At 44.6% G+C, this 27,121-nt stretch overlaps 1 protein-coding gene across 2 annotated transcripts in view; it reads left to right on the forward strand.

Moving 5' to 3' along the window:
- The window catches only part of pnkd (PNKD, MBL domain containing), a 45,978-nt gene that overhangs the window by 10,327 nt on the left and 8,530 nt on the right, over positions 1 to 27,121 (forward strand). Inside the window, 5 exon segments of one of the 2 annotated variants that reach the window (NM_001113019.1) lie at positions 12,080 to 12,137; positions 18,456 to 18,571; positions 20,957 to 21,069; positions 25,132 to 25,190; positions 26,260 to 26,352. In NM_001113019.1, the coding sequence (NP_001106490.1) occupies positions 12,121 to 12,137; positions 18,456 to 18,571; positions 20,957 to 21,069; positions 25,132 to 25,190; positions 26,260 to 26,352 (398 nt within the window). In that variant the 5' untranslated portion in view covers positions 12,080 to 12,120. 2 annotated transcript variants of the gene reach the window in all.

Here is a 27,121-nt window from a genome sequence, read left to right on the forward strand (position 1 = left end):
CCTGGATTTTCTCTGTGGATTCTGAGAAATGCCAGAGGGGCTGCTGTAAGATACCATAGACTGTCTCTATTAGTAGGGGGCTGTACGTGAATTGTTTTGAATCCCAGCCCAGACCTGCTCTACAAGGTTAATAAATCATTACTGGGTGCTTTCGGATAAAGCTGCACAGTTTTCCCCAAGAGAAACTGCAGTGAAGGGGCATGAAAAGTCTCCTTCTGCCATTGCCCGCGAGATACCCAGGGGAAGGGAGAGAAGCACAGGGTACTAGTAATAAACTCCTCATACATGTCAGTATCAGTGACTTATATTAAAGGGGAAGTAAAGGCTTCCAAAAAAGAACACTGACCACAGATGAGGAAGGCAGGCACCTAGGGATGCTGGAGGCCATATCTTCTAAACCAGGGGTGGCCAAAATGACGATTGCGGTCCACCAGTCGATCCCCTGTGGATTTCTGGTGGACTGGGTTGAGGCCGGGTAATGCGTAAGTGCAGCCGTTCCGTGGTTTTATTGGGTATGCGTACGTACGCTGCGTCGCGTACGTACGTGGGGAGGGGCCAAAAGTTGACCGTGGGGGGGAAAAAGTCTGGGCACCCCTGTTCTAAACAGTCCAACCACAAAATAAAAAACAGTAGGGCTCATTTACGTCCAAAAGCACAATCGCCATGTTTTTCCCCCACAATGCAGCATTTTTTTTTTTTTGCATGGTTGCCATAGGGCGGTGTGCTTGGTGCAGTTGTGCTGTGCCTACCGCAGTTGGCAAAATTAATGCACATTTCACAAATCAGATGCAGAAGTCTGTCCAATTGTCCAATATAGGGAGAAGCGCGGAGCACATTTTGACCTTAAATTAAAGCTCAAGATTTTTGAATATAATGTTGAATTTTATGTAACACTTATTTTCATTTTTGTGCTTTCCCTTTAATAATAAACTAGAGAAGGACTTGTTGCTGAGCCCAGAGGGAGTAATTAATGCTCGCAGCCCCCAGACGGTTACATGGGGGGGAGATAGTGGAGTCCCCATCCGACTCATGAACTGAAACTTAATCTGATCCTCCTGTTGGAATGTGGCTGAGAAATAGGGCAGTTAAAAGGCTCATGTATGGGATTTCTGTGACAGAGGAATGTGATCTACAGCTTCACCCCTATTTGTACAGTGTTTTTACCCATAATTCCATAGGTTTGCATCTTGAAGCACTTTACTTTCCCTTTAAAATGCACCTCATAAAAAGTTCGGTGTGAAGGGAATGTTTAATGCATCCGGGGCTTATGATTTATTGACGTTGGGAAAGAACCACAGGAATTACTATATCAGCATTTAGCATTGTGCAATGTCACCACCCTTTATGGCCACCCAGGCATTATGTGCCAGTCATTTTGGCACAGCACAATAACCCAATTTCTCGCTATTTCCCCACAAGCTCTTTAATATAAAGCTGCTGATATTCAGGAATCACCGGATCAGTGCCGATTCAGCACAGAAATTCTGCCTGTAAAGCACGGGCTGCAGCTCTAAACTTGCTTTATCAGTCCATAGATGAGCCCCCGGGCACTGAGCATCTCTGCACCTCGCAGGCTGTGCCCCCCTCTGTTATGGAAACTGTAACTAGAATATCAGCTGCTTGTTTGTGGAGTCACGCTTACGGCAGCCAGGCTTATTTATTGGGATCCCAGAAGCGTCACTGTAAATTGTACAGTATGTGGGGGGGGGGGTTGTTTATTCCATCTCTTGTTTGGAAGCTGCCATATCACTTGCCGGCCAAAGACATCTGTTGGGACTTGGCTGTCATCTCAATCAGATGAATGGGTCAGATATGGAATGGTGTGGGCATGATTTTTGAACCCCTATATGTTTCAATAGGTTACCCGTTTGGGCAAGAGTGGCTGAGAATAGTCCCCTTTATAGGTACCAGATAGCATTGAGTTAGAGTACAGGTATAGGACCCGTTATCCAGAATGCTCGGGACCAAGGATTTTCCGGATAAGGGGTCTTTCCGTAATTTCGATCTTCATACCTTAAGTCTGCTGAAAAACCAATAAAACATTAATTAAATCCAATAGGATTGTTTTGTATCCAATAATTAATTGTATCTTAGTTGGGATCAAATCCAAGGTACAATTTTATTTTTGCATAGAAAAAGGAAATCAATTTTAAAAATCTGAATTACTTGAGTAAAATGAAGTTTATGGTAGACAGGCTTTCCGTAATTCGGAGCTTTCTGGATAATGGGTGTCTGTATAAGGGGTCCGACACCTGTATAGACCAAGAATATAGGTATTTGGGTCAGTGTGATGATTTCCTATTGGATAGATGGCACTTGGCCCCAGGGGCAAAGATTGCTCCATGTTACCCATAGCAACCAATCAGTTGTTTATGCCCATTGGTTGCTATGGCTGGCTAGAATTGGAGCAGCCTTGCACCTGTTTATACCCCCCCTTAGTAATTCAGCACCCCCAGCATAGAAGTGTATCAGACTTTTCCCTGCAGTATCAGTTTAAAATTCTGAAATAATGTACATTTTTCCCCCCTTTTCTTGTGGAGGATTGTGCCGGGGCGAGGCACAGGGAAGAGCAGCTGGAATTGCACAGATCTGTTTGTCCCCTGTGTGTGAGTGGCATGCCGAGGAATCTGTCTGTGCCATGTGAACTGAATGCTAATGATGTGGCATAGCTGGGGAGCGGGGGGCACACACACAGCTGAGGGGGCAACGGCAGGCTGAACTCTCCCCTCCCCCGTTTTATCCTCGCTCGGTTCCTAGGCAAGCGCATTAACCCTTACAGCCCCTCCCTAGGGATGGTCAATAGATGCTATAGCAAGTGCTGGGAATTGTAGTCACGCAGGTTGAAGCCCACAAATAGAATAGACATTTCCTGTGTTCAGTGATCCAAAGCAAGTCCTTGTTAGCTCCCTGATTAACCTCTTTATAGCCGTGCTGCTGCCATCGCTGGCAAATTGCCACCCCTTCCTTCCCCAGGGTTTGCACCCCATAGTGAATAGCTGAAGTCACACCCACCATATATGCATAGGGCACCACACTGGTGGGTCTGAGAGAGAATACCTGCATTGAAACCGGGGTAGATTTAGCCTGGGCAGAATGGCAAGGGCACTTTCATTAGCGCAGAGAGCAGTGCACTCCGGAATGGAGCACAAGGCAGTGCCCAAGTACAGTTCTTTGCCCACTGCCCAGGACCTTGTAAATGACCCCTCCTATGTTACGTATTGTATTGTATTGGCTAAGGAATCAGTGTGGCAACTCCACTCTTATACAAAGAAGGAATGTTGGGCACAGACAGTTAAGTTTGTTTTCATTCTACACTATCTAAGGCCCATGGCACGCGGGGTGATTCAGAGCATTGTGGCACCTTTCCAAATTTTTGTGGACCTTATGCTCAGAATTGCCCCTTATTTATTGGCCTTATTTGTAGTTGCACATATTAGTGCAGTATAGAAGGGCCCAATACCTATGGGTTTATCCATGGTTGGTGGCAGGCAGGTGGTGGGCCTAACTCTTCCAAAGTCCCCCTGCTGGAGATATTACCCCCTGCCCCTCCGACTTTCCTCTCTTCTGGCCCACCCTACCCCCTCTGGTAATGGGTTGCATGGCACAGGTCGGACTGGGTTCAGGTTGAAAGATGGCAGGTCAGGTAGTTCCCGCAAGTGCATCCATGGGTCCAAGTAATTGCCATGAAAATAAATCAGGGGCAGTTCCAAATATAACTATACCCCCAAACATGGTAGGTCTCTATAAAAATATATTGCATAAACAGCTCAAATGTAAAACCCTGCTTCATCTAAATAAACAATTTTCATAAAAATATACTTTTTAGTAACATGGGCCATTGGGTAATCCTAAATAGGAAACTGCCATTTTAAGAATTAAGGGCCGCCCCCTGGGATCATAGGATTCACAGTGCACACAAACAAGCCAAGGCACTTATACATGCTAGGCCCCATCAGCCAATGAATGGGCAGAGTTCTACCTTATTTCCTGTCAGCTGATCTCTGAGGGAGCACACAGCCCATCACTAAATGGCGGCTCAAGGGAAAGGATGTAAAAGGGCAATATTTACTGATATATATATTCCAGTTTGGGGAGATTCTTAAATAGGTCTCTTAACATAATATAATCTGTTGGTTAAGTATTCCTTCTGGGGGTATAGTTTTCCTTAATGCCCCAGGGGTAGCCTGCTATGCCTGTGCCTTTAAGAATATGTTTTTCTGATTGGGACTTTCGTAGCTGGTAACTCCTACAGTAAACGGAACATGTGAATAAGCATCACCCACAGCATGTGCTTCTTCCCATGACTAACGTGACCAAAACAAAAACAATCAGAAGTCGATTTTTTACATACAAAAAGAGTATCAGACTCAGTGCTGCAATATTGAATGGCAAAACAATGTAGCAGAAACCAATCCACAACGGAACTGGCTTCTGCTACAAAGTACTGATTTTATTATTACATTTAGATTTAATTGGAATCGTGTTCCAAGTGCAGGTGCGTCGGCCCATGTGTCAGGTGGTTGCTGGGTATAATAACACCAAGAGCCTGGGTTTCCTATTGTGATAAGGACACAGAAGGCCCCCCCCCCGGCACTAAATCACTGCTTTTTCCTGTACAATACAATTATACCAGTAGGCGAGGCGGCCGGGAGCAAAGGTCACGTCTCCAACAATCCCCAAATGCTCCGAAACGGTTTCCTCTCCCATTAACTTCTTTTTTCCTTTTCGTTGCTATTCTTTTTTAGCGCTGCCAGGTGTGCGAGGCGACACACGAGCAAAAATAGCTGGTTCTAATGCGAGGTGTAACAATAGGGACGCACAGCGACCAACCGCAACCAAATGTGACTCATTACTGAGCCTTGAGCTTCACATAAACACTGCTCATTTAAAGGGGAAGTATCATGTTTCTATTTGTGCCTAATAGTACTTATAAGGGTAACTTCGTACGACTTGGGAAAGCCAAAGTGATGCATGGGCCTTTCCACTGGCGATTGTTACTGGTGGAAAGGCATTTCAGAACAGTTCAGTCGGACATTGGCCTAAAGAGTAATTTGCGACTACAAGCATGGGTGCGCTAAAATGGATGCAATGGGTGCACATATTGATGCTTTACTTTGGGGCCATTTTGAGAGTTGGGGGCAGCTCGGTAGTTAGATCTGTGTTTTTAAAGGGGTGATTTACCTTTTCAATATGTTATAGAATGTCCTATTACATTTCAATGGGTCTTTAATTTTAGATTTTTTGTATATGTTCCCTCTTCTGCTTCTTTCCAGCTCTCAAATGGGGGTCACTGACCCCGGCAGCCAAATAACTATTGCTCTGTGAAGCAATAGAACCCTACTATTTATATTCCAGTCTCACATTAAAGCCACTGCCCGGTTGCTAGGGTAAATTGGATCCTAGCAATGCAATAACTGTTGAAATTCCAGACTGGAAAGCTGCTGTACAAAAAGCTAAATAATTCAAAAAACATAAAAAATGATGTAGGCAGTATTGCGAATTACTGCCTACATCATACTAAAAGGTTAACTCTTAAGGTCCCCATACACTATAAGATTCGCTCGCTTAGCGATGTTGCCAAGCGAGCGGATCTTCACCCGATATCCCCACCTACGGGTGGGCGATATCGTGTAGCAAGTGGCTTTTAAAAAAATAATCCGATCGTTTGGCCCTGGGGCAAAACGATCGAATTACATTTGCGGCCATGGGGCAGTCAGTTCGGGGACCGCATCAACGAGCCGATGCGGTCCCTGATCCGACTGGATTTTCTAACCTGGCCGATCGATATCTGGCCAATTTCAGGCCAGATATCGGTCGGCCAGGCCGCTCGTTTCTGCCCATACACGGGCCGATTAGCTGCAGAATCGGTCCAAGGGACCCATATCGGCAGCTTCTATCAGCCCGTGTATGGGGGCCTTTACACTGCATTCCACAAAGTTATTGGATAAGTAGTGAATTTACTGGATAAGTGTCCTTTCACCTCTTGCCAATCGCTAACTTGTTTCTATTATATCCAGTTTGAATAAGGAGGCATCTGTTTGAGTCGTGCACTCTGTTTCCCCATTAAAACTGGTTAGAAAAAGACAATAGAAATAGTCAGATTCAGAACAACCTCCTGTTTAGTATAAGGGTGCGATACTGATGAGTTACAGGGTTCCCCATCCCCTTTCTTTCTCAGCTTCCTTGTACAGTCAGATTTTTAAACACAGACACAGTGACCCCAGCAATCCCGTGACCCCAGCAATCCCGTGTCCCTAAGCCAATTACACTTGCACTGTATTCAGCAACTCATTTCATGCAAACCCAGTTAAATGGGTCCTTTGTCCAAAAATTCAATCACTCCCGGCCGCACTCCCGCACACCTGTTCCTTGCAGTCCTGCAGTTTCTGGGTGTGGGGAAAGAGTTAATAGGCGGCCATATGTTCCGGGCTGGATGGGTGCCAACATCGTCTGGATGTATTAACTGACCCTGAGATGTTAATCTGCTTTGTGCCAATTGCAAGGTCACGAGGACTCCCGGCGGGCTTGGGCTGGAGAGGAGTGGGCCTGGAACAGTACAGAACATCCCATGAGACGTAGACCCCCCTTTATTCAATAAAATGTTATTCTGTGCTGAAATCCAACCTGCAGCCCTCCAGCTGCTGAGTCTCCGCCATTGGGAGGGGGCTGTGGGAGCTTACACGCTGGGGGCCACAATATGGAGTGGTTCGCTATACTTCATCAGATACCCAACCCCCCAGCCCCGGGGCCTCTAAAAACCCTACTGGGATTTCCTACTTTGGTGCCTAAATTGGAAGGGAATATTTATTATTAGCTCTAGAATATACTGGACCCCACAGCAAAATCATTTTTAGCCCCCCTAAATTTTTTTTATATGCATAACTTGAAAGTCAGTACCCAAATAAGCACCCTATACCTCCCCCTCAAATGCAAAGGGGGTGGCAGCCATCTCCTTTCATAGTTTGAGGCTTTATTGCACCAGTGGCATAAGTAGAAGATATGGGGCCCCAGTTGTTTTAGGGCCCACCTAAACTCTTGGGAAAAATATTATCTTGTAGATTGTAAGCTCTTTTGGGCAGGGCCCTCTTCCCCTCATGTATCGGTTATTGGTTGCTTTATATGTTACTCTGTATGTCCAATGTATGAAACCCACTTATTGTACAGCGCTGCGGGATATGTTGGCGCTTTATAAATAAATGTTAATAATAATAATAATTTTCAATAAACTGCTTTTCAGTCAGGCCCCCCTTGGGCCTCCGTACAACATAGGCTCCCCGGCAGTTGCAAAGTCTGTTTCCTTGATTTTCATGTTCCCTGTTTAAAAGTTGGGGGGAAAAAAGGTACCTGTTTTCGTAATATTGGATAATATAGGCCACATTGTGTTATATCCATTATTGTCTTATTGTTCCATTTGAAATACAAGAGCTCTGGCACACATTACAGAAGAGCTAGAGGACTGGCGGCACCCGTGTCTAATGAGTACGATGGTCGCAGTTTCCGTTTGACTTTAGTTCCCCTTTAATCTCAGAAGGGCACTTTATTTGTTGCTTCCACTGAACATCCGCTCTTAAAGGGAGAAACCTGGGAGGATTCATAGATGATAGATTATTGCATAAATAGGGTTTCTCCTAAACATAATGTACATTCCTTGTTCCTGGACTGAGGGTTAAGGCGGTTCCCTGAGGTCCCAGTACAGCGCCAGAACCTTCATTTCTGTCAGCGCCGCTTATAACAAACAATGGTATATAAAGGCTATAAATATTTTTTATGACTTTTGTTGAATAGCACAAAGGCACTCCCACGGCCGAGGGGTTTGCCCAGCCAGCACGTGGCCATTGTTTATAGGCACTGGCTATTAAGGCTTGCATCTGTGTGGGACTTTTACATGGACAAGCAGTGTGGCAGCAAACAACAGGTTAACGGGGCAGTTTGCTTTCTTAAAACATATTGTTTTCCACTATAAATGATTTTTTTTTCAATTGATTCATTTACACCAATGGGGCACTGGTTCTCATAAACTTGTGGTTATTACAGGTTGGTGACCTGATACCCGTATAGTGTAGCCTTTAGTACAGAAAAATACTTTATACTCATTTAATAAAACACTAATTACATTATGATGTATTATGCAGTGGATCATTAAATAATTAGCTTCCCCCACAGAGAGGCTGTTAGAACACTGAGGGAATAGGGGGTTATGGAGCTGACTTTCTGACTACCCTTCTCTTTCCATTGTGGGTGCCACTGTCTATTTTCCCATGAAATCTCAGGTCATTGTGGGATTTCATTGTATTTCAGTGAATTGTGGGAATGTAAGAATTTGGCAGATACAATGTGAATAAGGGCACTGGTAGGAGAGATATCGGTGCCCAGGCGGCACTAACACAAACAATATGGGCAGGAAAAGGAAAAGGCACGAGTACAATGCATTTAAAGTATTTATTTTACTGCTCCTCCTTGTGCCTCTTCAGAATGGAGCCATGATTTATTTATTTCAAACGAAAGCGACATTTTCCATTTCCCTGTAGTATAAGGGAAGAAATTGCAGTCCTAGAGGCTCTAGGCATTAGCCATTCATTGAAACTACCCCAGTTGTTAGCGATTTATTAGAACTGCCCATACTCGCCCCAGTTATTAGCCGTTTAGTAGAACTTCCCATACTCGCCCCAGTTATTAGCCATTTAGTAGAACTACCCATACTCGCCCCAGTTATTAGCCATTTATTAGAACTTCCCATACTCGCCCCAGGCATTAGCCATTCATTAGAACTACCCCAGTTATTAGCCATTTATTAGAAGTTCCCATACTCCCCCCAGTTATTAGCCGTTTAGTAGAACTTCCCATACTCGCCCCAGTTATTAGCCGTTTAGTAGAACTTCCCATACTCGCCCCAGTTATTAGCCGTTTAGTAGAACTTCCCATACTCCCCCCAGTTATTAGCCGTTTAGTAGAACTTCCCATACTCGCCCCAGTTATTAGCCGTTTAGTAGAACTTCCCATACTCGCCCCAGTTATTAGCCATTTAGTAGAACTACCCATACTCGCCCCAGTTATTAGCCATTTATTAGAACTTCCCATACTCGCCCCAGGCATTAGCCATTCATTAGAACTACCCCAGTTATTAGCCATTTATTAGAAGTTCCCATACTCCCCCCAGTTATTAGCCGTTTAGTAGAACTTCCCATACTCGCCCCAGTTATTAGCCGTTTAGTAGAACTTCCCATACTCGCCCCAGTTATTAGCCGTTTAGTAGAACTTCCCATACTCCCCCCAGTTATTAGCCGTTTAGTAGAACTTCCCATACTCGCCCCAGTTATTAGCCGTTTAGTAGAACTTCCCATACTCGCCCCAGTTATTAGCCGTTTAGTAGAACTTCCCATACTCGCCCCAGTTATTAGCCGTTTAGTAGAACTACCCATACTCGCCCCAGTTATTAGCCATTTATTAGAACTACCCCAGTTATTAGCCATTTAGTAGAACTACCCATACTCGCCCCAGTTATTAGCCATTTATTAGAACTTCCCATACTCGCCCCAGGCATTAGCCATTCATTAGAACTACCCCAGTTATTAGCCATTTATTAGAAGTTCCCATACTCCCCCCAGTTATTAGCCGTTTAGCAGAACTTCCCATACTCGCCCCAGTTATTAGCCATTTAGCAGAACTTCCCATACTCGCCCCAGTTATTAGCCATTTAGCAGAACTTCCCATACTCGCCCCAGTTATTAGCCATTTAGCAGAACTACCCTTACTGACTCCACTAATTAGGTATTCATTATAATTGCCCAAGCTTAACATGTTCATTTTTGGACAGTGGTTTACTGTATTTAAATTAAAAGAATTTCCATCCTTAAGATAACCATATAACTGCTATCCACCAAGCTTGGCAGGCTGGGTCTTAGGGGGAGGAGGTGCCCCTCCAATGTCACTTCATTGTGTCAGGGCAACAGCTGGTAGTGGGTCCAACTGGGTAAAGATCCAAGTTGGGGGGCTCGTTGTTACAAGTCTTTACCAGACTCAAGTGTAAATCTGGCTTTGTACTGTCTGATCTGTTGTCAAATAAGTGGAAATTGACCCATTTTTGGCCGCCAATTATTGGATTATAATGGGGCGAGGGGAGAGCCGTTGGATAAAAAACACATCTGATCTCTGATGTTGTCTCCAAACTGGATTTTTAAAACTGCCTGGTTGATATTTGGCAGAACATCAGGAGGTTCCCATAAGTGGCCCAGTAAGATGCTGACCCATATATAGTATATGGTGTCAGTGGGCCATCCTGCAATCTCTTACATAGCCACAGGTTCTTTAAATGCACTTAATTCAAAGGAGAACTAAAGCTTAACAAGGCATTAGGCTAGAAATGGTACCTCGTATTTTGGGCTTCTGTACCAGTCCAAATCCATTATTGCCTTTTACTAGTAAAGAAATGTGCCTCCCCATATTCTTTTGGGTAGCTCTTGGCTTGCCTTATTCCCTGAGACTGAAGTTTTCCCATGACCCCCTAAGATTGGCTTCTCAGTCCAGAGCCCACTGAGCATGTGCAGTGCCCCTGACACGCAAAAGATGGGCTAACAATCCAATATGGAGAGCTGCTGGGGGCAACTGAAAGCCTGGATTATTATTGTTATAGGGCTGCTAAACAACAAAATGCAGCAGTTCTAGCATATTCTGTTCTAGGCTCAAGTTCTCCTTTAAATAAGAAATTTTATTCCTAAAACTACTGTGTTTACTAAACATTACATATTGTTTACAGGCAGAAATGGAGAGTTTGATTTTATTTCTCTTTAGTAGCACGTGCATTAAGAAATAGCCTTCGGATATTAAAAACCAGACGCCGTTGTCGCACATTCCCCTGTCTTAGTGCCGTTTGTCATCTCTAAACTCCAGTTAAAATCAACTGTTTGCAGAAGTTTCACGTTGTGTTTGGGCCAAGAATGTCACAGCCACTAATTCTTGAAGCGATTCGGTATTTGACATGCTTGTGTTGTGTAAACAGCGTTTATAGCGTGTGCCGGGGCAGTTAGTGTTTCCTGCTCTGCTTTATTGCGCCGGGGTCACTAACTCATTCACAGATCAAAACAAGATATAAAACAGAAGCGCCAATGTAAACTCTCGCTAAGTGCTCTGTTATTAACTCCGTTACCTCTTAGATCTGAGTGGGCAACAGCCTGCTTTTAGATTGTAAGCTCTATGGCACAGGGTCCTCCTGGGGCCTTACTGGGAACCCTCTGACTGAGTGCTGCCTTACACTAATAAGAAATTTAGCCAGCACAACAAGTATGGTGCAAGCGGGGCTTAGCCCCTGTGTGTTTATTCCAGACAGCAACGTTTTGGGGGCGAACCCCTTCGTCAGGCATACAGACCCATCAATGCACATGTATTGTCTGTATGCCTGACAAAGGGGTTCGCCCCCGAAACGTTGCTGTTTGGAATAAACACACAGGGGCTAAGCCCCGCTTGCACCATACTTGTTGTGCCGGCTAAATTTCTTATTGGACTTTATTGGGAGCGCCGACTCTCTGGGCCGTGCACTAAGCATTGGAGGAGGTAAGGGTGTGCTGGTGGAACTTTTTCTTCTATTGCTGCCTTACACCACCATTTGGGACGAATCAAACGTGGCGACGTGGCGCTCTGCAGGATGCTGATTTGTTGATGTCTGACAAATCTGTACCCCTCCAGTAATCCCTATAATGATCTACTGCCTGTTGGGCACACAGCGCTACAGAGTATGGCAGTGCTAGCTCTGGAAGCCTTGCTGGCGGTTTTTATCACCTAACCTGCAGCTTAGTAACGGCTAGTGTTGCTAAGGACTGCTTTAGGTGTTATCCTGGCGCTCAGCTTGTCCTGCATGTGGCCTAAGCTCTATGTAGATCCATCCTGCTTTGTGGGAGTTAATGAGGGTGCAGGGTGAAAAAGCCGATTAGACACAGATGTCATGTGTCTTGTAATTGGGGGAGGCCTCTCCATGTAAGATAATAGTTTATCTGTGAGCCGCACACACTCGTAGCCTGCAAATAGCCTGCCAAACCCCTGTGTTCCGGCGTGCCTTTAGTAAGGAGAATAGTTGTTGACTTGGGATGTGGGTGACTGGGGGAATAGGCCTCGGATTCCAGAAGGAAAATGCTGCGGAGGATAGGGTAAGTCCTGCGTTGGATACTTTCATCGTATAGACAGTTGCAGTTGGTTCCAAATCCAGACTTTTTCACAGGACTTGGTTATAATATCGAGCCAATAGGCCTTGGTGCTGCTGACGTGTGTTACTTGCTCCATAGGAACATGAGAGAGGGTCACCCTACAAACCTAAAGATAGGAGATTTTGGGCCTCCTGCTCTTGCAGAACTGCAGCTCCCATTGGGTGCTAGATTGCCACCGGGAGTTTGTTATGCAGTGTCTCAATGGCCAAACACTAATTTCCCTGTTTTAACCTAATGTCCTCATAGTAACACTCATCTGATGGGAAATCCAGCCCTGCAGGTTTCTGGGTATGTGTCCCCCAAAGCAGAATCAAATCAAAGATGAGGAGAAAGCCGCAGACAAACTTTATACACAGTTTATTGTGCCAAATAAACAAACTGAGCTGAGCTGTGCCGCCCAGGGGAGGGATGATAATGTGCCTTTTTTTCACAGTTCATGGCATCATAATATTTACATGTGCCTGCTTGTAGCTCCTTCTGTGCCTAACAACAAACTAAGGGGGCTGTTCCTGCTGAATTGTGCTTAGTACAGGGGAATCCCTATGCTCCCATAGTTGTATGGTATCTCTGTCCAGGCTATGAGCAAACTTAGGGGGCTGTTCCTGCTGAATTGTGCTTAGTACAGGGGAATCCCTATGTGCCATAGTTTTATGGTATCTCTCTGTACAGGCTATGAGCAAACTTAGGGGGCTGTTCCTGCTGAATTGTGCTTAGTACAGGGGAATCCCTATGTGCCATAGTTTTATGGTATCTCTCTGTACAGGCTATGAGCAAACTTAGGGGGCTGTTCCTGCTGAATTGTGCTTAGTACAGGGGAATCCCTATGCTGCCATAGTTTTATGGTATCTCTCTGTACAGGCTATGAGCAAACTTAGGGGGCTGTTCCTGCTGAATTGTGCTTAGTACAGGGGAATCCCTATGCTGCCATAGTTTTATGGTATCTCTCTGTACAGGCTATGAGCAAACTTAGGGGGCTGTTCCTGCTGAATTGTGCTTAGTACAGGGGAATCCCTATGTGCCATAGTTTTATGGTATCTCTCTGTACAGGCTATGAGCAAACTTAGGGGGCTGTTCCTGCTGAATTGTGCTTAGTACAGGGGAATCCCTATGCTGCCATAGTTTTATGGTATCTCTCTGTACAGGCTATGAGCAAACTTAGGGGGCTGTTCCTGCTGAATTGTGCTTAGTACAGGGGAATCCCTATGCTGCCATAGTTTTATGGTATCTCTCTGTACAGGCTATGGGCAAACTTAGGGGGCTGTTCCTGCTGAATTGTGTTTAGTACAGGGGAATCCCTATGTGCCATAGTTTTATGATATCTCTCTGTACAGGCTATGAGCAAACTTAGGGGGCTGTTCCTGCTGAATTGTGTTTAGTACAGGGGAATCCCTTTGCTTCCACAGTTTAACTGTTCCAGTGTTTATCATAGGCCACTCTCACTGGGGTAGGACACATGGGGAGGCCAGAAGGTCAGCGCTTAGGAATTTCCCCCAAGGCCTCAATCCTGCTCTCGCCAGACCCCTTGCGACCACCACCCACCATGTCACCAGGGACATTAATAGAATCAGTATGCAGTATTGCTCCTCTTAGTTCTCTTGCTCTTTCCCCAATTTTTGGGGTTTTTATAATAACAGGGTACCATTAGTAATAATGGTATGAAAACCTGTAGTGCAACGAGGAGGGGGTAATTATAGGCATTTGGACACAATGCTTTTGGAAATTAAAATATGCAGTTTCCCTTTAAAAGGAAAAAAAACCCGCACAGTCGGTTTACTTTTATTTTATAGCCATGCACATTACTAATTAACTTTCCTTATCACCTACTTCCTACAGGGGAAAATAAAGACCAAAGTCACTTGGGTATTTACTCAGTGCCAGCATTTGCACTTTCATTTGGCTCTACCCATATGACTGTACTTCCATGGTTCCCATTTAATATTATGCTATGTAATTAGCCATTTTGTATGTACATTGTGACATTAGCTGCAAGGGTTGGGCAGTGGGGTTGGTGTAACCAGGTTTTACTGAGTCCAAAACCGTTATAGGGCCCGGCCAGAACTGAAACACATTGACTTGTTTTATATACATACAGGTATGGGAACTGTTATTCAAAATGCTCAGTACCTGGGGTTTTCTGGATAAGGGATCTTTCTGTAATTTGGATCTCCATACCTTAAATCTACTAAAAAATCATCTAAACATTAAATAAACCCCTACGATTGTTTTGCCTCCATTAAAGATTATTTATATCTTAGTTGGGATCAAGTATAGGGAACTATTACATAATTACAGAGAAAAGGGAATCATTTAACCATTAAATAAACCCAATAGGACTGTTCTGCCCCCAATAAGGGGTAATTATATCTTAGTTGGGATCAAGTACAGGTACTGTTTTATTATTACAGAGAAAAGGGAATCATTTAACCATTAAATAAACCCAATAGGGCTGTTCTGCCCCAATAAGGATTAATTATATCTTAGTTGGGATCAAGTACAGGTACTGTTTTATTATTACAGAGAAAAGGGAATCATTTAACCATTAAATAAACCCAATAGGGCTGTTCTGCCCCAATAAGGATTAATTATATCTTAGTTGGGATCAAGTACAGGTACTGTTTTATTATTACAGAGAAAAGGGAATCATTTAACCATTAAATAAACCCAATAGGGCTGTTCTGCCCCCAATAAGGGGTAATTATATCTTAGTTGGGATCAAGTACAGGTACTGTTTTATTATTACAGAGAAAAGGGAATCATTTAACCATTAAATAAACCCAATAGGGCTGTTCTGCCCCCAATAAGGGGTAATTATATCTTAGTTGGGATCAAGTATAGGGAACTGTTACATTATTACAGAGAAAAAGAAAATCATTGTTAAAAATGATTTGCTTATAATGGAGTCTATGGTAGATGGCCTTCCTGTAATTTGGAACTTCCTGGATAACCGGTTTCTGGATAATACATCCCATACCTGTATATTAGATATGCAAATTAGTCTGGGGCCCACTGGTCCCCCAAAAATCCTATACCAACAGGTTAACCCGAAGCAACCAATGAGCAGTTAGCATTTACTGAAAGCAAATCTATTAGGGATGCACCGGATCCACTATTTTCCGATTCGGCAGAACCTTCGTAAAAGATTCAGCCGAACCAAATCTGTTCCATAAACACGGAAGTTGAAAATTTTTCACTGTGCGGCTTTAACCCTTCCATGGCCTAATTTGCGCAGTGAAAAATTTTCAACTTCCGTGTTTATGTGATAAAAAGTCATGTGATTTTACGGATTTGGATTCGGTTCGGCCAGAAGCGCGGATGCACCTGAATCCGAATCCTGCTGGAAAAGGTCGAATCTTGGCGGATTCCCAAAGCGAATCCTGGATTCAGTGCATCGCTAAAATATATGATTGGTTGCTATAGGTTACAAGATTTTGTGCTTATTATTAAATTAGACCATATAAAAAGGTGTAAATAACTGCAGAGGCCATTGACTCCCTGGAGTCTGCCGGGGCAAGGGTGGGCACCTTTATATTTACAAATCTTGTGCATTTGGAATCGACCTATTGCCTATTGTGCACCAGTATTAATCCCACTGCCGCTGCCAGAGAAGCTGCTCGGAGGGTCCTGCATTCGGCAGTTGGCTGGCTGAGAGCAGAGATTCCAGAAAGCCACACATTGTGTATTGTGTGTGTGTGTGGGAAAGGGCTGTCCCTCTCCTTTATTTTTCCCCCCATTGCTGGGTCAGACAATTGAACAATCGCTCGCATAAAGCGCTGCACCCCCTGCTCACAATAAAACATTGTGCAGTGACCGGGGCTTTACATGCCTCCGACTTTCCCCCTCCTATTTCCATGAACTCAAAAACCTCTCGGAGACTGAGCTGAAATGTGGGTGACATTGATGGGGCAGAGGGGTAGGGGGGCTGTGTGGGAGCGGGAGATCTGCCCCCCCTGCATTCAGCTGCCTGGCACTGGGGCTGTCATACTGATCTCTGCAGGGAGCGGAGCTGTCACTTACTGTTCCCTATACTGGCGGCAAACTGTCACTTCTAATCTGAATGGGGGCCCCTTCCCTGCCACCCTACCTGTTCCTCCGTCGTAAGAGATTTCGGCTCCCCAAGTGAGAACTGACAACCTTAAAGGGAAAGTTCACCTAAAAAATGGAATTGCTTCTCGTAAAAAAGGATTAGTCTCCCTGATGGGAAGGATTATGGCAGGGGACCAGGGATTAGTGGCATTTTACTGCACTGCCGAATCCGCCAGGAGGATCAGTAACCATTTAATAGAATTTAGGGAAGGCGCCGGGACGGAATTAGACAACTACGGACATGAAATAAAAATATTGAATTTTTTACACATTCTGAAGTGTGAGCAACCCTTACAGGAAACATTAAGAGCATTATTCACTGACTGTTGTTCAATTTGTTGTTCAATTTGTGTCAGTATCACTTTAAATTAACTTGTTGTATGATGTAGAGAGTGATATTCTGATACAGTTTGCAGTTGGTCTTATTTTTTTATGTGTGGTTTTGAAATGATTTAGCTTTTTGTTCAGTAGCTCTCCAGTAGTAGCTATCTGGTTGCTAGGGTCTAAATTACCCTAGCAACCAAGCAGCGGTTTGAGTGAGACCTTGGAATGTAGGGGAGGCCTAAATATAAAGATAAGCAATAAAACAAAAACATACTAAGGGTTAATTTATAGGTCTCCCCCACCCAAATTGAATGATATGTACTGCATATATCCCCTCTGTTTGCCAGCAACATCACATTTTCCTATAACAAATAGCAGCTTTCACCTGGTGGCCATTATTCCTCTGACACATCATCAATTACATTTAAATCTGCAAACAGCATACATGCACAAATACCCTTATTCAGCATAAAGTCCTTCAAGAATTCAGCCTCACCCAGGCAGAACTGTCTGTGGTTAAAGTTCTACTTTGTTTGAGCACTGTAATGGTTGAGCTGAGCTCAGGAGAGGAGGTTAGGAGAAAAACATAGGAGCAGACAGCTAGAGCTGAGTTTCTATGGGGACCAGCAATGCCATCTCTTCATTGGCTGCTAGACTGGAGGGTGTGTTTAGTTATCTGAGCTGAGAAGAACTGAGCATGCCCAGGAGCCAACAGCCAAAGCAAATTCCTGAGGGGGGGGGGGCTGAGTGGGTTACAGGAGTGAGAAGTGATTAGGGGGATGCTGCAGCCTAAAGGTCCCCATACACGGCCCGATAGTAGCTGCTCATATGGGTCCCTTAGACTGATTCGGCAGCTAATTGGCCCATCTATGGGCACTACCGACAGGACTGCCTGACCGATATCTGGCCTGAAATCGGCCAGATCTTGATCGGACAAGTTAAAAAATCTACTCTGATCGGGGACCGCATCGGCTCGTTGATGAGGCCCCTGGACTGACTTTGCCTATACCCGCCATTATAATTCGATCGTTTGGCCCCAGGGGCAAACGACCGAATTACCCTTTATTCTCCCGATATCGCCCACCCGTAGGGGGTGATATTGGGAGAAGATCCGCTCGCTTGGCGACATTGCCAAGCGAGCGGATCGGGCCTTTACTATTGGCAGGTATTGAAAGATTTCAAAGAGGCTGTTCATTGATTACATTTGTGTGTGTGGGGTTTACCTAGCAAGCTTAGATTGCAAGCTCCGCAAGGCAAAGGGACTGCATTCGGCTTCAATCCCATTACTGCCAGTCTCTGTGCAGGGGAATGCTGCTCCACAGTTGCTAGGCACTGCCCACATCTGTGCCCAGCTGTTGGTAATATGTGGAAATAATGCCCAGTGTCCTGTTGCTTGTGATACCGATATATGACATATATATGTATATAATATACCAGTGATCCCCAACCAGTGTCTCAGGGGTAACATGTTGCTCCCCAACCCCTTGGATGTTGCTCTCAGTGCCCCCAAACCAGGGAGTTATTTTTGAATTCCTGACTTGGGGGCAAGTTTTGGTTGCATAAAAACAAGATTTCCTACCAAATAAAGCCCCTGTAAGCTGATAGGGTGCATAGAGGCCCTTATTTGGCACCTCCATGAACTTTTATGGTGCTTGTGTTGCTCCCCAAGTCTTTTTACATTTGACTGTGGCTCACGAGTAAGAAAGGTTGGGGATCCCTGCAATATTTGGTTTGCTCATTTCCCTATGGGGCCAAACTATAAATGATATAAACTCTCTCTTTATTGCATTATTCTATTATTGTTATTTTGTCTATTTTATTATTATACTAATGCCCTTCTCTCCTTACTCTCAGTTACAGCCTTTACACTAAGACCAGACTGGGTTACCTCTTCTACAAGCGGCAGCTAAAGAAAGCACGTGAGCGCTATCCCCACGGGCACTCGTCCGCCCAAGCCTTCGTATTCAGCGGTAAGGAGACAGGACATGCTGAACGTATAGGAACTCCATTTACTGCTTGTGTCCCTGCATCCCAAGCGTGTCTGTGCGCACGTGGGGTCGCTCCTTCAGCTCATTGTTCTTCTTCCTGCCGAGGGTCTGCGGGGGGCTTCGGCTGTGTCTCCGCATTCCAGACAGGTGTTTCCCCTTGGAAGTTTATCTGCAACTTGCTTTAACATTGGGGCTGCCTCCTAGATGTGAGACCAAATGAGTGTTTGTGTTCTGCTCTCTATACAGCCAACAGGAAAGAAATATTTGGGAACCTTATTTAAAGGGGAAGTTAAGCACTGCTGCAACATGAAGCTGCCTATTTACCTGTATTACAGGCTGCTGTTTGCTTTTAATTCAGTGCATGGCATAGGGTGCTGGGAGTTGTAGCACCCTCTGACATGCTGCAGAACCGTTTGGCACCCACAGGGTTAAATATTTATCCAGAGGCCTGTAAAGATGCACTGTCATGCATGGTGTCGCAATAGATTTAACTGTGAAAAGGCTCCATTGTAGCGGTTTAACCACAATGATCTCTCCTTGCCAGCTGGCAGTTTGCACCGCGCAGCTGGCCAGATTCCCAGCATTCACTGTCGGCATTTGGTGGCAATCATTGACAAATAAGGGGGCTCCGTGCAAAGTTGTTTTTGCCAGCTTCACATTTCCCAACCTTTTACACAGGTACTCGGTGCCTCCAGCCACTTCACAAGGAGGATAAACATTGTAAAGGCAAATAAAATCATGACATGACCCGTAAGGGGTGGGGCTTACCAGTAAATGGGCGAGGTTTATTAAGATGTTGGTGTGGCCTAAATGCTCTGATTTTTCTCTTGGAATGAGGCGTGCATTGCGAGTTAAAGTGGTAAGGTTACCTGGGTACAGAGTAGAAATAAAAATACTCCTGTTTTAACAGAATTCTTCTTACCTAACGGCAGATATAGTGGATCCTTTCAAGAAAGGGTGGGATAACCTTACATCGCAAATAGGTGTATCCTGGTTAGCATTTAGGAGTCAGGTTAGATTTTTTTTCCCCTTAAGGGGGGAAAGACAGAGGGGGAGAATAGTCACTCTTCAAATGTGATGTGGTCTAGTTCAACTAGATCAGTTGCTGTGTATTATGGCAGTAATGCAATTGTGCATGTTCAGTTGTGAATGAGGCCTGAGGTTCTCATCTGGATCCATCTTATATGGAGTCTATGTTGGACTAGGTCACCAAGGGCCCAACAGAGTACCTGACACCCTGGGGGCACTTTAACATAAGCCTAAGGGTATATTTATCATGCTGTGTAAAAAATGGAGTGAAGCATTACCAGTGATGTTGCCCAGGGCAACCAATCCACCATTAGATTTCAACAGTTAGAAAACCAAAGCAAAGCATCTGATTGGCTGCTATGAGCAACATCACCGGTAATGTTTTACTCCACTCTTTACATAACATGATAAGTATACCCCTTGGACCAATGTAAGTGCTGATGGTAATTCTTCTAGGCTGTGGCGCACTAGGGCCTAGACTCACCAGGGGATCCTCTGATTGGCCAGTTGGATTGGATTCCTTTACCTAAATAATGCCTGTGTTGTAGCCCAGCGGGGATATTTATAACTCCTGCCCCTATACAGGACGCTGGCGTAGGGTGAGCTGTAGAACAAGGGAACCTATTCAGAGTGAAACTAAAAGTGTTTAAATATTAAACACTTCTAAGAAATGGTGACTTAGTGGCTTTTTTTATGTGTAAGTAAATCTGACTTAACTGGGTTGGAATTAAGAGGTCCTTTTCCCTCTGGACTGACAGTTACTATTCCATCGCTGTAACTGTCAACTCTCAAAGTGTTCTGAGGCCACAAGGGATCCCGTACCAGGGGCCCAACTCTTACAGTCTCTGTACTGCGGCCGCGCATCTGTGGCCCATTCTGGGAACTAGCGCCTCGGTAAGAAGCAGATCATGCTCAGCGCTTGTTATAATGCCGCTATCTCACCACTTCCTGGAACTCAACCAGATTATGGGAAAAAGCTCAGTATTTACAGATTTCCCCCCAGCTCCACAGCCTTCTGTTCATCAGGGGCTCCAGCTCCTTCCATAAACTGTTTACTGTTGTTTGGATTAATAGTGAATTATGATCCATCACGGGATCTCGGCTTGTTGTTGCTTTATCCCATGCTGATTGGGCGTACATAGGTTTTTTTTTTTTTTTTTTACATATCAGTGTTTATTAAAGGGGAACTCCACCCAAACCCTGTTTTATCTGCCCTTTTGCAGGCATAATATAGGAGTTTTAGCTTTATACACATTATACATTGTTTGTGCTAAATTCAATTCATTCAAGGACAGAGCCTGCTCAGTGATGTGTAACCTCTGTGTTCTTTCCTTCCAGGGGTTAAAGTGGTGCCCATTCCTGTCCTTTCTGATAACTACAGTTACCTGATTATCGACACCGCGTCCAGCCTGGCTGCCGTTGTGGACCCTTCTGACCCTCTAACTGTACAGGTAGGGGGGAGCTCAGTTAAACTGTAGATGTTTGACCCTTTAGCTTAGTGGTTCCCAAACCTTGGGGGGCCCAGTCTGATACCCAAATAAGTTTCCTATATCTGTAACCTAGTTACAAGCTAAAGGGGTCCAACCAAATGGTTGGCCAAAAAAAGGTGGACTAAGCCAAATATTGATTGAACCATTTGAAAAATGTCATTGGCTGAGGCCTATATTAGCCTATGGATGTGATCTACAGCTATTGGCTGTTCATAAGCCAATAGTTTTAGCTGCATTTTTTGTCTGTATCAGGGCTGTCCAACGAGAGGCCCACGGGCCAGAGGGGGAATTTTTTTTTTGGCCCCATGTCTCTCAGTAGAACTCCAACATGCTGCTATTATTGTCCCGCTACATGTAATAAGTTGGACAGCACTGGTCTACATCATTGTATAAGTTGTCAGGTGGATTTCCCCTTAAAGAATCCGGGTCAGACCTACATTTATGACCGGGGAAAGACATTTTGCAGCTTGCAGTTTGTATCTGGAATTTACAAATGTTATAACAATTAAGTGCGCCTCCCTAGAGGTAGGGGTCAGTGTGGTGGTCTGGACAAAAATGCTGACCGCCCCAGTTATTCCAGATTCCCCCTCCCTTTGCACTGATAAAGCTCATTGCTTGTTATTGTATGTGATATTTGAATAGACACTGACGCTCGCTCTGTATCCTACGGGTGCCAAAATCTCCTGCTTTGTGCTCCAACTGAGCTACCTGGGGATTCCTATCTGCGTGCCCCCGGGTGCCCCGACACTGCTGCGGTGCTGCTGATGGGAGGCGTCTGGGCTCACAATTCGGACTGAGTCAGTTCCAGGCAGGGATCACACTGTTACATGAGCTGAACCCAGTCTTTAGGGGCCTCGGGAAACAATAGAGTTCAGAGCTCAGAGTACGGAAAGTATCACACACTCAGCGTGAAAAAAGGGAAAGTGAGTTGTTTGTTTTGAATTCTCGGCTGAATGAAAAGAACCTGTGTTTCCATCAGCTCGTTGGTTTAACTCTTTCCATGCAGAACACCATCTGCTGCACTAAAGCTCCTGAAATGTTGGCTCGTTATGGGCACGCGCGACTGCAGACCGCGTTGGTTTTGGGGTTACCAAGGTTGGACAACATTCATTGTTTGCCAATGGGCCGGTGTTACTATTTTTTTATGGATTAGACCAGGGGTGTCAAACTCACATAAGGGGGCCGAAATCTAAAACACAGGCTAAGTCAGGGGCCAAATTTTTTATTAATATACTTAGTAAGATACTAAGGGTTATATTTATCACAATGTGTAAAAAGTGGAGTAAGACATTACCGGTGATGTTGCTCACTCCACTCTCTACACAGCAAGATAAATATACCCCTTAGTCTCAGTTACTATGTGAGGAAAATGGAAATTGATCAGGCTGGATGGTCAGACACACTCCCCAAGGGCCACATAAAACTGCCAGGTGGGCCGGATTTGGCCCCCGGGCCTTGTGTTTGACATATATGGATTAGACAATGATATTTCTGTCCAGCAGAACGTCTGCCAAAGCAAGAGAGTTGATCATTTTAAAGGGGAAGCAAAGCCCCAATTAAGTATGTGGTTTGCAGCTAATGGCTGTTCATGAACTAATCGTTACGGTCACATTTTTGTCCAAATCAGGGCTGTTCAACCAGAGGTTGCAGGCCAGATGTGGCCCCAAGTCTACTCAGTGGCTCCATAGAATTCAGTATATGATATCATCATTTTAATTTAATCTGGCCCTCCGACATGCTGTATAAGATATTATCAACCTGCTACATGTAGTGGGGCAATAATACCTTATACAACATGTTGGTTGCTGGTATGATATCCCAAAGATCACAGGAAAGTTCCTACTGGAACATTAAATCTATAGTTGTATGGTTTAATGAAATCTGAAAAATGATGGGACCCCCAAGCCATACAGCCTGTCATTTGCAATAATGGAAACCTGGCACATAGCTGCATGGCCAAGTTGGGCCACAGTACATGGTATGAGCCACTAGCTGTCTCTTGTCACTGGTATTTAGCACCATTATGCTCCTTTCATGCAGAAATGTTCTATTTGGTACAATACTCAAGGCAATACAGTATGTTTTCTACGAGATCCGCCATCTTTTATCTACTGTCAAAGCAATGCCCCACCCAGTCTTTTTTGTCCTATGGAGCCATGGATAATATATCTGACTTTAACGCTGCATGAAATGTTGTTGTAGCTGGCCCTGTGTATACACATGTGGCATGATACAGTGGATATAAAAAGTCTACACACCACATTATTTTAGTTTTTTTTTTTGTTTTCTTACCTCCACCTAAAAGATTTCAGTTTGTTTTTCAATTGAGTGGTACAGTTTATAGGTCACATTAAAGGTGGGAAAAGTTCTGAAATGATTTATCTTTGTCTCATTTTTGTACAGCACAGGAACCTGACATTTTATCAGGGGTGTGTAGACTTTTTATATCCCCTGTACATCGGTGGGAGCTGCCCTGTGTCACATTCCCACTGCCCAGGTTGGGCAAACTGCATGGAAAATATCCAACATTCCGTATATTGTCCTCTGGGACCCTCTCTAAATGTGGGTGAGTGAGGAAGGTTCCTGGCATGAGATTAGATTCCCCCACCCAGTTCTTCTGATCTCAGGACCTGTTGAATGACAACCCCCCCGGCCCCTCCATGAGCTGCTGTTATTTTTGGACGTTGCGCAGCAATAGCCGCTTCCCATCCTTGCTTTGTACTTCTAATCCAGAGCATTTAATCAGTATAAACAGACAGCAGCAGCAGGAAGGGGCCACCGTGCAGGGCTGGACATGAAAGGGAGCCGAAGATAAATGAAAGGGGGTCGGAGAATGGAGAAGATGGGGGACTCGGGGACAGGTCTGCGATGATGAAGAGGAAGAGAGAGCCAGGAGGCAGTGCTGAGAGATGCACTGGATCGAGGGAAGAGCGAGGAATCACAAAGGATAAGGGAGAGAGGGAGGAAATGCCACAGAGGGACAGTAACCCCAGTAGTATTAGTGGGAGTAAGGGGAAATTTCTTGCTGAAGAGTGATGGAACAGTGGTTAAGGCGAAATGTGCACTCAGATATAATAAAGCTGCTTACATACAAATCTATCTGCTGTAACCTTTATACCTGCCCAGGAGGCTTCCCATTAAACTGGGTGTAATATTGATGGTGCTTGGCATAGGGATGTTGCATTGCAAGTACAGCAGCCCTGTGACACTATGGTTATTGTTTCTTGTGCTGTCCTGGACTGTAGGGTGCCAGTACCCGGGTGTGTATGCTAATTGGCATAACTGGCAGGGCCTAAAATAGCATTTTTATATTTTACTATTAATAGATCATTGTGCATAAGCTAGGCATCCTTGCTTTTGGTGTTGTAGTAGGAAAGCCCCATCATTTAGGAGCCTCTGGGTTAGGCCAATGGCACGTTGTGGGTTAGGCTAGTGGCACATAGTGGGTTAGGCTAGTGGCACATAGTGGGTTAGGCTAGTGGCACATAGTGGGTTAGGCTAGTGGCACGTAGTGGGTTAGGCCAGTGGCACGTAGTGGGTTAGGCCAGTGGCACGTAGTGGGTTAGGCCAGTGGCCCGTAGTGGGTTAGGCCAGTGGCACGTAGTGGGTTAGGCTAGTGGCACGTAGTGGGTTAGGCCAGTGGCACGTAGTGGGTTAGGCTAGTGGCACTTAGTGGGTTAGGCTAGTGGCACGTAGTGGGTTAGGACAATGGTACACTGGAACTATCACCTTTTACTACATGGATAGTATAACTGTAACTGAAAATGCTCAAATGTTGTAAAAGGGCAAATATTTGCTCAAATATTCTCCAATCCTTATTCTATTGTAAAAAAAAACAAAAAACCTAGAAGTGCAGAAAATGCCTGGTATCAATAAGGTTCACAGTTGCAAACAGAGAATTTTACAATTCAATTTAAAAAGTCTTTATTATAACATTTAAAATATGCAAACCCCACAGTCTATGGCCTGTAGTCAGTGTAAATGTAAAGGTTTGGTACTCACCCTGGCTTCATGATGTTACAGGCCTACCTAGAGCGGGAAGGGGTGACGCTGGAGGCCATCTTGTGCACCCACAAACACTGGTAAGTGAATTTAGCTCATAGTATGGGCTCTGGGGAATAGATTAGTATATTTTACATAAGGGTGAAAGAAAGACAAAGCGTGATGCGTTCGTGCCTTTATGGGATGAGTAGAATGCAGCAGAAGCCTGTAACGCTAGCCTGCCGTCACAGCTGGGATGATTTAATTATAAACATAATATAATGTCCCATTAGAAATAGCACAGGCTGGTATGTAACGGTGCAGTGATTTAACTGTTTCCTCCAGCTGGCTTTAAGGGCATGTAAACCCAAAAATAAGATTTTGCATTATGAGTATCTGCAATAGCAGCACTAACATTTACTCCAGTCCTAGTTACTTATAGCAAGCGTTTGTGGGGGTGATCATTTTCATGCTGTTTCTGCTTCCAGTGGCAGATGTAAATCTGGTGATGTTGGGGGGGGGGGCAAATTGCAATAAATTACTAGCCAGTGGCATGTGGTCAAGTAATTATGTGTGAGCAAGAGCGATAAAACTAGGTCAGTTACAATCTGTTGCTCAATTAATTTCATTGTCGGCAGCTGAAAAGGGAATGTTTGTTGTATTACGCAGATTGCTAATTATTATTATTATAACCTTGATCATAAGAATAACCAGAAAGTCTAGATGTTCTGCAAGCTTGGGAAGGTGCTGGTAGTGTGTGCGTAAGGCAGGCAAACACTGGAGACAATGCATTGAAAGAAATGAAGACATTTGCCAAAACCTGTTTAGCGGCCTAATAATTGAAACTCAGGTGCTTTTAACACGGGAAAATACAGGCTTTTTTATCTTGATGATCTATGGTTTTCCTTCTGTTTAGTTTTTTTCTGTGTATAACAGACAGTCAATAGACCGTACAGGGTGTGTGGATATTTGTGTGCCCAAGACATTACTTTTATGTACAGTTGTATTTATACATAGGGGTGGGAGCTGCTGTATCCTTTCACTTAGTAAAGTATAGGGGTATAGTTTGAGTTCATAGGGAATTACTTCTCTGCGTATTTTGTTTATATTCGAGCAGGAGCTGCCATAGGCTTTCATTTTATGAAATGTGCTTGTCTTGTTGTTTGGCAGGGATCACAGTGGAGGCAACAAGGCACTAAAGAGGCTGTATAAGTCTTGTCGGGTGTATGGAAGCTCCTATGATGACATCCCGGAACTGACACAGTGAGTGAAGCCTATAAATGATTGTTATTATTGCTTTTATACAGCTGTCCCTCTCTGCACGGTGCCACTGGGTACAAATGTGCAGCAAGGTGACACCATCTATCACCATCTTCAGTGTCCAGTGCCCCCTGCATATTGTAAAGAATGGGCGCTCATTATACTCTTGATCAGGGGTGGCCAAACTTTTAGGCTCAGGGGCCACATTGACTTTTAAAATTTGACAGACAGGCCAGTGCTTACATGCAGTCTTGACACCAAGTCTTGCGTGATGAGACTTGCGGAGTCGGGACAAAGCGAGACACACCAATCCTCGGCGGGCCGGATTAAAAAGACCAACGGGCCAGACGTAGCCCTCGAGCCGTAGGTTGCCCACCCCTGCTCTTGATGCAACCCTGTGTTTGTATCAAGGTAAGACCTAATGGGGCGCGTGGCACCAGTAAAAGGCATGAACATGCCCAGTTATGCCCCCACGTTGGGTATTAATGTGGGTGATTTCTAGAAAATCCAGGTGGGTTGACAGCCCTGTAACTGGGTTGATGGGTTAAGAAAACTGAAAGAGGGGTGGGAAAGCTAAAAGAGGAGGAAGCAGACTGGTTGGGCAAGAGTATATAGGGAATGGTGGCAGATACCAGTCTATAGACACAGTAAGTCGAGGAAAAAAACATTTACAAGGAAGGAAGGGAAAGACCGTTTTGGGGAATGTTGCTCAATAAACATTAATTCAGAGTTCTGACAGATTCACCAGTGACCCTCTGGCTGGAATCTATCA

Source organism: Xenopus tropicalis, chromosome 9 (assembly GCF_000004195.4).
Source record: "Xenopus tropicalis strain Nigerian chromosome 9, UCB_Xtro_10.0, whole genome shotgun sequence".
Classification (NCBI taxonomy): domain Eukaryota; kingdom Metazoa; phylum Chordata; class Amphibia; order Anura; family Pipidae; genus Xenopus; species Xenopus tropicalis.